The sequence below is a fragment of the Hippoglossus hippoglossus genome, chromosome 4 (assembly GCF_009819705.1).
Source record: "Hippoglossus hippoglossus isolate fHipHip1 chromosome 4, fHipHip1.pri, whole genome shotgun sequence".
NCBI lineage: Eukaryota > Metazoa > Chordata > Actinopteri > Pleuronectiformes > Pleuronectidae > Hippoglossus > Hippoglossus hippoglossus.
The window spans coordinates 13,281,859-13,294,573 of NC_047154.1; the positions used below are offsets into that span (position 1 = coordinate 13,281,859).

The 12,715-nt window shown below is 43.1% G+C and overlaps 1 protein-coding gene across 2 annotated transcripts in view; it reads right to left on the reverse strand.

Annotated features, from left to right (window-relative positions):
• Positions 1-12,715, reverse strand: part of LOC117760482 (cytosolic carboxypeptidase 6-like) — a 266,877-nt gene that overhangs the window by 126,700 nt on the left and 127,462 nt on the right. For both annotated transcript variants that reach the window (XM_034583548.1, XM_034583546.1), the window contains exon 5: positions 2,590-2,806. In XM_034583548.1, coding sequence (XP_034439439.1) covers positions 2,590-2,806 — 217 coding nt within the window. The remainder of the gene's footprint in view (positions 1-2,589; positions 2,807-12,715) is intronic.

Sequence of the window (12,715 nt, forward strand, 5' to 3'; positions counted from 1 at the left end):
TTGTATGTAGCTGTGAATCATTGGGAGCAATCATTCTCTCTCTTTCCTTTTGTTCCCAGAAATGTTCGCTGTCATCATGCTCAGTGATGAGAAATAAAAAAACGTGATAGGTAGAATCAGGTGGTACCGTAAAATTTTATGTTGATGGGAAAGTTAATTCCCTGAAGAGGTGAAATTGACTCTTATTCTAAAGTATCGACTGGAAGAAGAAAAATAGAAGTAAAGCGAAGAATAGGTGAAAAATTATATTGAAATACTCTGGAATGCCATTTAATTCATCCCATACTGTTACATCTCTCTTCCTGTCTCTGTCCTTCTGTCCACCCCTCTCCATTAAACAGACAGCAGCTCAATTGAAGGGACTTCTGTTTCAATGTAAATTAGACCGTGAATTAAAGTCAATTCATGCTCTGCTTTAGTGAATCTAAGTAAGACAATAACAATTCCTGGCTTAAACATAAGTAAACATCACCTCACTCATCAAGATACAGAGAGCTGGAGGTAAACATAGAAACCAGCCAACGCTATTTACAGTATCATGTAGGCTGAAGAGCAGAGACTGTGTTAAGAGGAATACGTTACAGAAAACAAATTAGTCAGCAAGATAGAAGAATCCCTGTGCAAATAGCCGCGGCTGTTATATCCATCCTCATGAGATAACTGTTCCCATTAGAAGGTTAAAGTTATTGTAGTGTTGCTGCACAGGCTCAGCTTCAGAAATGGCAGCAATTGGTCCTCAAACCTTGATGCAGACAGAAAGCTCTCCTCATCCCTTCCCCTCTGACCTGCGTGGATGAGTGTGTGTGTGGGGTGGTGCACATGTGCATGAGATATAGGGGGGAGGGTAACGGCAAGAGAAGGAGCAGACAGAGAAAGAGATATGAGAGGGTGGGGCTGGGCTGTCTGCCACCCAGGCCCAGAGAACATAAAGAGAAAAATACGGCCATAAAAGCTCTCTATGACTATGAATACTAATACTGACTCCTGTGAGCCGAACCAACCAAGTCTGTTCCCTCTGCGTTCCTCTCTGACTCGCTCAGAGAAACGACGTGATTCGAAATAAGGTGAAAATAGCGCTCTGCATAGGCACCATTGTATGGCTTAGCACATTTACACCATGTTTTACACAATATAACAGCAGAACAGACAGATAGAGAGGAAATAGCAGCAACGCTGGGACATATACTGACCCTTTGCTTGTTGGTCTTTGAATAGGTCAGTTTTTATTTTTATAGCTATGTTTTGTTGTTTTCTACACTGATTTTATTTTTATCTTGTTATTAATTTAGCTGTTTAATGACAACAGGTTGTATATGTATTTGAATTAATAACAAATATCTAAACTTAATCTAAGTAAATATCTAATCTAAGTAAACATGCTGTTAATAGAAATACAAGTATTAACAATTTATGAAACCATGATGTTAAGTAGAAATCCACTGTATTTGCCGCATGAATGCCTGATGTTGCTCAAAGCATGAAAAGGCCAAGTATCGATCTCTTTTTTTCCCCATTTCAAAACAACACAGTGTGACAAATCTTCTCAGCTTTGTGGTTGGCTGCTCTGTAAACGGATACTGTAAACCAGTTACTCTCCTTCTGTTGAATCCCTCACAGAGTAGCTACTCAAGAAGTGTGTGCAGGCCAAGTGGTTGATGCAACATTTTCATTAGTATATTTCTTACGATTAATAAAAAACATTTGCTGTTCCAGCCACAGGGGTCAAATCTCAGATCTTGAGGATAACAGAAAAATGATGTTTGCATTCTCCTTTAAAATATTTAACTTTAACATTTAATCATTAGTAAAAAACCTGGTCTTGATATTTGATCAGTATTAAAAACTTAAACAGTTAATATTGTCATTATTTGTTTGTAAACACATCAGTTTTATTCTTTCTTTCCCCCCTGTATCATCAGCTGTTTCCATGCTGTGGTTTCTACATTTCTTAAGTCCTTTCTGTATTTTTTTGGTCAGGTCCTCCCTGCAAATACCTGTACTTTCATGGTTCCCCCCTCGCAGCAAGCTTTCCCTGACAAATGTTGGAGGACAGAAGAAAAAGTGGTAATCTCTCAAGCATTTCTAATGAGTTTTTCTCCGACAATTATTTGATAAGAGCAGACAAGACTAGAGGCAGCGTGTATGATACACTAGCTCCAACTGCCGAGGTGAGAGCTCTGCTGATTACACACAGTGCCATTTACACATAGAGACACACACATGTGCGTACGCACAGGTATGTACGCACATACCGACACATACACACAAGCATGCACACACCCAGAGGCCTATATGGTCCGTCATCTCAAAGTGCAACACTCCTAATAATAACACGAGAGGCTGAAGTAATGACTGGCAGGCACACCTAAGTTACCAATCTAGGTTTCCTTATTCGGAACACACACACACACACACACACACACACACACACACACACACACACACACACACACACACACACCACACACCACACACCACACACATACTCCCTCTACTCCTTACAACCCCTGATCCTCACAGTTCAACTCCTCTGCTCCAGCCACAACCACACACACACACTGCCCTACTTTCAACACTCCAACTACTTACCACACTGAGTCCCAGTTGCTCCCTCTGCAGGTAGGGCAGGTTCCTGCGTTCCAGGCTGGCCAGGTAGTGCTGCAGTCTGGAGTAGGTGTAGGGGTAGCAGTAAGCAAACTGGTAAACATCGTCCTCTCTGTCGAAGCAGAAGGCGAAGGACATGACGTAGTTGCGCCGGTGGTCAGGGCAGCGGTAGTAGTACACGTTTTTGGCGGGGAGCCTCTGCCTGCAACAGCAAAGCACAAACACATTATGGAGACATTACAGAGGTCAGGAGAAAAGTGCAGAAGCATAAACACATGGGTTATACAGAGAAATGAAAAACTATTCAAATAATTCTCATTTACTTTTGTTTGTCTTCTTCCAAGGAGGAAAAAAAAAGGAGAAGGGATGTCACTTGGTAAACATCAGCTATTTTATATAGTATAATTTGTATTTACCTTCACCTTCCCAAACTCAACAAATCTCTAAGAAAGTATCAAAACTCATGAGATAGATTTGATTTAATCCAAACTATTTTTGATCATTAATCGCAACCTTACATTTTTCATAAAAACACCACAGTTGCCATTTATTATTTCAAGCAAACCCAAGCTGCACAAACATAACAATTAACATTACAAATAGATTTATAATAAAAAGGATGTGAGCAGCAAAACAATGTAGATTAAATTCCAAAGAGTGAAAAATGATCAAGTAATGTGATAAATTCAAAGGCAAATTAACTTAATTACTTGATTTTTCCAAACATCTCTTCCAGAATTGCTGTGTATCCTTAAAGTCTGTGATTGTAAATTAGCAATGTGGCCAATTGGTGTGTGTGTGTGTGTGTTTGTGTGTGTGTTTAATGGCACTACTTTCTAAATGACCAAATTAGATTTTAATCATGGCAGCTATGACACTATGGTAATATATGAGCTATTCTGCATAATGTTGTCTGAATCGCCGTCTGAGTGAAAAGCAGAAAATGGGATTGCAAATAGTTTATGGGCTTAGAACATGACTTTCAAGTTTTTTATTCATTATAACTCAACTTGTAGTGTGTGAGCGATTTTCGAAAATTAATATGGTGTTTGTAATGCGTTGCATGCTTAGTGCTTTGTCTTCCATGTCGTCATGTGTGCTATCTGTGAACTGAATTGTGCATTGCATGTTGTGTGTTGTATGCTGGGTCCGGGGCTAAATAAAGCTGGCATGAACGATCACTGGGGTGCAGGACAGTGGGAGTGTGGGAGTGCATGTTTTCCTTTCACACTCTCGATCTGTCTGTCTCCCTCTTCCTCTCTTTCCTCGTTTAGCCCTCATCCACTGAGACATGCTGACAAGGATGTTGCATGCATGCGAGTGACTGCCTCATTTCCCTCTTCCTATTTCTCCCCTTTTCCTCTTTCCTGTTTTCCTCCAAATCTCCCGTCTTGTCCTGTCACTCACCGACTCCACCTTGACAGTTTACGTGAAGCCGACCGAGCATCGGGGAACAACAGTGCTGCCGGAGCAACTCTGGCAGCGGAGAGTGAGGATAAAAGCAGGAAGAAGATGAGGACGATGAGTGATTGGTGGGTTTGGGGTGTTGGGAGCAGGGAGAAAGGTGGAATAAGGAGATAAGGGGAAGATGAGAGAGCAGAGCAATGGCAGATCTGGGCCCGATACGGAATATATATGGGAAGTGGTAGCAGCTAGCAGCGTAGCGGCTGTGTGATGGCGGTGCTGGCTACTGAGCTAGCGTCTCTGGCAACATATCAGATGAAGATGCTATCAGACCTGTGATAGGAACAGCACCTGATAATCAACAAACAGGACAGACTGCTTTACGCTAACTCAGACAGAGTGAACTTCTTTCCCTGACTCACCCCTAAAAAGGGAGGACAGGGAGGAGACGCAGGGGTTTTATGTGTTTGCTCAGACAACTAATACATCAGGTTGGGCTACAGACCTGCATAGAGATGCACAGAGAACACACCTGCGCACATCTTCAAACACCTGAAGGCGTCCCTGCAGGTATACAGAGGAAAACAAAAAAGCTAAATCACACGGCCACTCTCAGACAGAGGGGGAGAGGAGAAGAAAGGCAGGGCTGATTATTCCTTCAGAGGAGGAGAAAGGAGAATGTATCTGCATGTGGCTATCTCAGCAGAATACTAATGCAGGCGGTGGCGAGCTACCACACCCTGCCTTCCCACTGGACCAAGCTTAGCAGCCCAGTCTTAGATGGACAAAGGAGGAGAGGAGAAGGTTAATCTTGGGGGGAAAATGACACGGAAAGTAAATTCTTCTATTTTTGTATCTAGCATGAATATTATTCCTGAGACCACATGAAGTGTAAAGTAGCGGATAGTGTAAATAAAAACTGACCGGCAAGGACAAAACACGCCTCCACATGACACAGTTGCATACGCATATACATACTCCCCACTGCACACACCCACACACACACACACACACACGCCCTGGTGGTGCCAGACCTCTGAGGTGCAGGTTAATTAAAATAAGATGACACCTCACCTCTTTACATATTTGGCTTAGTGCGTCCACACAATCCCACTGATCTCCGTTTCTCTTTTTCTCAGCTGCGTGACCTTGCCGCAGACTGGAAAAGTCCTGGCCATTGATTTTAATTACTGCTGCATGTCCCATCACAGCGTTGTAGTTATAGGCCAGAGAAAATAGCTCTGTGACTTTCTTACGGAAAGAGAGTGCCTGCAAGGCCCAGACTAGGAGCGACGGAAGGGGCTGTCACTGCTTTAGGTACCACAGTCACGCACACAAATATATAAAAAAAGGACAAAATCTTCAGGACGTGCACACTAATGCGCACAGTCCCTTTGGTTTTTATCTAAGCGGTGGCTGCTCCTGCTCGGCAGCTGGCAATTTGTTTTATCTAAATGGTACCTCCCTGTGCTTCTCCCCTGCCCATCTCTTGACGTGGTACAGTGCCGTCGCTCCCAAACAGAATTATCACTGCATGGGATGAGGAAAAAATGGAGACGCTTCCCCCCAGATGATAACGCACTCACACGTGGTTTTACAATTCGGTGATTACAGAGACACAGAAACACAAACACACACACATACACAAACAGGAATATGCAAAGAGTCGCAGGCTGAAACAACATGACAATTTCAAACCCTGTGTGAGCTACATCAAGGTCATTCCATTGACACTGAGCATCGGGACAAGTGAACTTCCAGTGTCTCATTGCAGCCTTACAGAATGAGGAGAAAGAAGCCAAACAGAGGAACTGAAACACTGGACAAAGACAGAAAGCAGCTGACAAATAGAAAAAGAGACATGTGAAGAGACAAAGTCAAAGGGACAAAACAGGGATAAGTGGAGAATGACAGGGGAGAAGGTTTCATGGTGAGCTAGCAGGCGGCCTTTAGCGAGGTGTCACTGCGTGCCTGGTCTTTTCTACATCTGAACCATCGGTAGCGACTAACTCCCGCTCTGATTTTGACGGCGCTGGTGTCTCTCTGACATCCCGAGATGAAGGCCTGTAAATTGGTGGCTTTCATACAAGCGACATCTTGTCTATATTTTCAATTCAATCAAGCGTAGAGGACACGCCACTCACTGCTGCTCTGAGCTCTGCCAAAGGCAAAAAAAAACGTACAGGATGAAAGTCACAAAGCATGTGCGCACACACGAGAATGGTGGGATCTGAGTATTCGGACCTGACACACACACACAGACACACAGACACACACACACACACACACACACACACACACACACACACACTGATCCACTCCCTTTATTCCCTGTGTTGTCTCAGCTTTCAAACGTTCATCTTGCCAACTGTTACGACTGGTAAATGTCTTGCAATATTCCCATATAGCTGTCAGGCTCCACAGCTCCCGACCAGCTCATTTAAGGCCAAGTTGGTGCGTTTGGCATATATCATTTGACATTGAATGACATGTTTCTGTACCCCCTCTGTGTTACTACGCCAATAATTGAACAGGCAATATTTCTTGGCACTCTAAAATGATGCCAGATGTTACATAGGCTCGTTGTTTTTTAAAACACGGCCCCGTGTTCTTGCTCTGCATACCAAGTCAAGCAGAAAACCGCCTCGGAATCATCTAAGGAGCATCAACCGTGTGGCTGCGTATATTCGGGTGCAAAGAGGTGAGCATATGTGCAGGAGTGCGAACATGACAGCAAATACTTCTTCAGGCATTTATCTTTTTTTAATGCAAATCTAATTGCAACAAAGCTTTCTTCAGACACTGTTACTAGGCAACCTGTGCTTGCTTAGTAATACGGTCGGCCTGCTGTATATTATATGTGGTGGTTTATTTATTAGACTGCAGCTTCACGAGAACATGTCTCAGTTTGGGACTATATTACAGGACCAGTGAAGACGGAGAATCCCATGTGGAGTACAGCAGGAAGTCGTAGACAGAGTGCGATGTGGCTCACAAGTGTGGCAGCGCTGAGGAGACACTTAGTTTATCACCATTTTCCGAGGTACACCCTAACTTTCTGCAGCAGTGTGTGAGTGCAGGCGTAAAGTGGAGAAGAAGCACATTACGACCGGGGGCTGATGATGTGAAATAGCTGGGATTAATGCCGCCGGTGGAGTCCACTTGCTAACAGCGGAAAGGTTTTCGCAGGAGGCAATAACGCTCGTGAATTATGGGACTTTCCTGTAACGAGATAGCCGAGACGCGCACACCTGTGGAGACAACGGGTGGTTAGCACCGCTTCTCAGGTCAACAACAGAAATCTGATGAGGCTGAAACATGATGGCGTCGGGCACTCTCCCCTAATGGTTGCATCTAAACACCCAGAAGCTTCACTCCCATCAGACGGCCCTTTTAACCGCTTCCTGTGAGAGCCCGTCATCAAAGCGGGTACCTCTCCAGTTAAGATCCGATTTTTTTTTTCACATATTTTTACAGGCAGATTCAATTAGATAATTTGTTGCAGGATTGGCAGCCTTTACACGGCAATGAATTTTCCAAGGTGAGTTTGCCAAAGCAAGTCAGTCAGTATCACATCACATCACATCCCATCCACAGTGCTTCACCTGAGTTCAGATTATGCAGCAGGCGTAAAATGTGAAGTTATTTCCATAAAATTCTGAAAGCAGTCATAAATCTTGGGAGTCTCATCTAAATAAAACATGTTTGCTGTTTACAGAAGTAACCTGGTTTGTTCTGCTGATGTGTTTAATACAGAGGGAGTGGTCCAGTGTGTGGCTACACGTCTGTTTGGCTGCGAGTTCTGTCCTTGAGTGTAAATCTGCATCTCTTCTAGTCATTCATCTATTTTTCATGTCACCCTCTTCCCAGATCTTATTTCACACCTCAGTCTTATTTACTGTTCAGTTAAAAACAAAGTTCTCCTGTTGTTGGTGTGAGAGTAAAAACTACATTCTTCTCATTTGAATGTCTGCGATGTAAATACGGTTAGTTTACTTTACTCCACCTCTAACTCAAACTCCTAATCTGCTCCATTTACAGTCTGAGAGGAATGCGTGAGATGTACAGCGCTCATACATTCACATGGGATGCTTTTATCACCCCTGAGGTGGCACACATGTGGAATAAATACATGAGGATTTGCAGCAGCTGCTCTAACTCAAGGACCATGAGATAGTGGCAATGGGGAAAATGTATTAAACATATAAAATAAGTATTTACTTCAACTCTTTTATTATTTTTATGTGAATTGTGTCATCATTAAATCTCTGCTGCAGTTGTTTGTCATTTAAAGACGTCTGACTGATTATTTCGAGAGAAATCTCAGTGTGTTTAAATCTCCAGTAAACGGAATAATTCTTCATGATGTAGTAAAATGTATTTTTAATAAAGAGTGACATTACTGTGACAGGGCCTGGTTGGACCAGTAGAGGGCCACACCTTTGAGTGAGTGCTGACCTGAAAAGATGGAAAAGCAATTCACGGAGAAAAGTCTGTGTATTTATAATACTTTACCTTGCCCATAACCTACAATAACTACAGAAACTCTAATATGAAAAACAGTCCCATAGTCACCTCATGATTGAGAGTTAAATTAATGCTCTAGATTCGATGTGAAAAACGATATGTGTGTAGACCGGAGTTTAAAGTCACCTCTCATATAATCCTTGTCATGATCACCCTCACAAAAACGGTTCACTGGACTGTGCTGTCAGCTTTTCCAAATCAATCCTCAACTGCACTAATAAAGTAAAACCTTCTCTCATATATATATCCCAGAGGGGTCTCGACTAGATTGAGCACGCTGGGTCTGCTGGTAGCTCGCTCCCCTGCGTCTTGTGGGGCAGCAGGGCAATTAGCAGAAAGCAGATGATCAGTGTGCCCTCGCCACTGTGGCGCCACTGGTCCCCTATGGGGCAACAGGGCAGGTGCCCATTTGTCTGGAATAATGGGGGCACATAGGAAATACACACAGGCAACCATAACAAAAAAAAAAAGAAAATCTAACACACACACACACACACACAGAGTAATAAAATGATGATGTCAGCGTTAAACCCCGGGTGAGCAGCGGTGGTGTGTAAGCTGGTGGGAGTGAGTGGGAGGAGAGGAGTGGGCTCTCTCTCTGTGTGTGTGTGTGTGTGTGTGTGTGTGTGTGTGTGTGTGTGTGTGTGTGTGTGTGTGTGTGTGTGTGTGTGTGTGTGTGTGCGGGTGTGTGGCTGGGTGGGTGCTGGGTGGGTGGTGTGTGTGTGTGTGTGTGTGTGTGTGTGTGTGTGTGTGTGTGTGTGTGTGTGTGTGTGTGTGTGTGGCTGGGTGGGTGCTGGGTGGGTGGTGTGTGTGTGTGTGTGTGTGTATGTGCGTGTGTTTGAAAGAGGAGAGAGGGACTGGCCATCTATTATTGTGTGATGCAGCATTTCCCAGACTGCAACATTATACTACCATCACATGATCAGTGTGTGTGTGTGTGTGTGTGTGTGTGTGTGTGTGTGTGTGTGTGTGTGTGTGTGTGTGTGTGTGTGTGTGTGTGTGTGTGTAAAGTGTGAACTTAATAGACAGACTGGAGCCAGACTAAGTCGTAATAATAATATTCCCACAGTCCATACACATGCAAAAACACAATAGATAGACACACACACACACACTAAGTACCGACATATAAGATGTGCGTATACCAGTGTATTGATCATAGGATCATACAGAAGATGCTACTCTATTTGCACTTGGCAGTCCAATAGTGACGTATGCACAATAGCACAGCCAGTGACCAATTCTGACATTGACTCTTCTTTCTTCCATCATCTTATTCTTTGATTTTTCTTTACGTTTCATTCTTTAAGACGTTATTCCAATCTGTTGAATGAGCAAACTCGAAGTGTATTTCAAGTTCAGTTTTTGTTTCAAACTGAAATAAAATACTGTATATCCATCAGTTATTGTTGTCTGGCTGTATTTCATTTGTTTTAGTAAATAGTCATGACTGAAACTTTAGGTGAATGTGAGAATATCTGCTGATCTCACTGTGTCTGACTCTTACATGAGTCAAGTGTGTGTGTGTGTGTGTGTCAGAGAGAGAGAGAGAGAGAGAGAGAGAGAGAGTGTGTGTGTGTGTGTGTCTGTGTCTGCGTGTGTGTAATAAGGTCACACAGAGTGATGAGATCATTCTCTCTTGAAACGTACTCAGTGGAAGGCAATGCAACACACATGACACATTCTGAAATCACTTATTAAATTCCACACAGAGATGAGCTCACCGTCTGTCGTCCATTACACTGATCAGAAGGACTTTTTGTTGCGGAAGAAAAAACCAACAGGTTGAATAATGCAGTGCAAAATTACTTTTGTATTATTTAATTTAAACTTTAGTCAAAAATGTGATTATATTCACATTTTGTATTGTCATGTTAAAATGATGCAATGTATTTTAAACTGAACTGTTTTAATGTCAACTCTGTTTATGTTTGTTAGACATCTGATGATTTGCTGTTTCCAAGACTATAACCAGGGGTTCCTACATTTTATTAATGTTAAGAAACTGTAAAGAAATCCTCATACCACATTCTGAAGAGACAGATCATTGTCATTTCCCTACTCTCAAACCATATTTCTATTTTCTTCTCTGTGAAATAAAGGCAAAATACCACAAATATACTTTAAAAGTGGGTGAGTAGCAGGAAATCAAGTGAAGCAAACAAATACTCTGAGGCTGTAGAGGTTCTGAACTCATTCAGTGACCACATGATGAGGGGTATTCACAAGGTCACCTCTCCTGAAGTCAATCTACAGTATATGCAAAAAGGTCTTTGTCATTATTGATGATGAATCTGCATCAGGCTGTAAGAAGTCATTTTATACATCTAATCTTACTGCACTACAGCTACTGGTAATATTGCATTGTATTATAAATGCATTGTAATTAATTCACTGTATTTCCTCCACACTTACACTGGAGATAGTCAATCTTGTAGAAGATGTCCTCCAATATTATGGTGGCTTAAATAATCAAATATTTTTTGGGTGATTTCTAGAAGTGGGAAATTGATTCATAGAAGAATCGAAAGTCTTAACTTAATTAATTTATGAATCTAAATTATACATTTTGCACACTATTAATAATGTAACAGAATATGTATAACTTAACTGTAGGAGCAGAGTACAAATACAAATACTTGTACAAATACTAGTAATTTTGTAGTTCTTCCTCAAAGATGGAAAAGGTTTGGATACATTTTGCATTTCATAGTGTAAAATTAGCTTTTCGAAATGAAAGAAGACAATTTTTACATAAATGATCACCTGAAGTATTGGTTTCTTCTTCTTCCTGTTGAGAAATATTTGGTAAAAATCATTTTTGGTCAATGTCCTGACACGAGAGGTACATTTGAGGACACAGTAGAGATGATCACCAGTTGCTGGTGGCATGATCAGCACTCTCACCCTATGTTGTGTCTGTCAGAGGATCAGTGCAATTGAACTAAAATCTCTATCTGTTCCTGTGCCCCCCCCCCTCCCCTCCTTCCATCCTGCCTCTGCCTCCCTCTCCGTCCTCCCTGAGGGCTTTGCTGGCCTTGGCACAAAGATGCCAGCTTGTCTGCCCACATTTCCCCTGGTACGAAGGTGGCAGCTGGGGGCCTGGCTGCCCTGTCTGCCTCCCTACTCCCCAGTATATCACACACACACACAAACACACATAGACACACACACACACTGAATACACTCCACGTCTGCAGCCCGCAGCCAGACGGGTGTCACCATGTGTGTGCCAGGGATAACAGCACCCACAGGAGGGTAGGGCTGAAGGGAGGGAGGAGCAGAGGGTGAGGTGGAAGGAGGGAGCGGGGTGGCTGGATGGGCGCTAGGTCTCTCAGACAGCCAGATGCTGCCAATTAACTTCTCCGGCCGCCACAGGGCTGTAGGGGAGTCTAGCACCTGTACCAGCCAACTCCCCCACCCACCCCAAACACACACACACACACACACACACACACACACACACACACACACACACACACACACACACACACACACACACACACACACACACACACACACACACACACACACACACACACACACACTTTTTGTTGCACCACTGTGTGTGGCTTGTGTGGTAGTTGAGAGCCACATGTCGCCTCAGAGCTTTGGAGACAAATCCCACACGGGCACACACACACACAAAACGTTATTACTGTATCAGCACTGCCTAAATAATCTTCTCTTCCTCTTCTTTTCTTTTCTTTTCTTTTCTTTTCTTTTCTCTTCTCATCTCTTTTCTTCTCAACAAGTGTGCAGAGGCACACGTCCATGCACAGTGTCTGCAAACACAGAGACAGCTGTGCACAACTGACTGTGACCTCCTCGCTGGGAATATGACCCATGGATAAAAGCCTTTCTCCTCTCACTGTTTTTCACTCACTCGCTATATATGTGTTTGTGTGTGTGTGTGTGTGTGTGTACATAGAGTGTGTGTGTTTGTCCGTGTGTGTGAATGCTGTCAGGCTGTGTTGGTGATTATACTAGACAGAAGGAATTACAGGCTATTACAGAAGAGAGCCTGTGGCTGCAGCAGCCAGAGCCGTACTGCCCTTAAAGGCTTAGGGCTCTCAAAAAGCCAGCCTATTATTTCCACCACAGCACACAGCTGCTTGCTTGAACGTCAAAGATATAAATATAGAAAACAGCCATGAATCTAGGCTGTGATATAGTACTT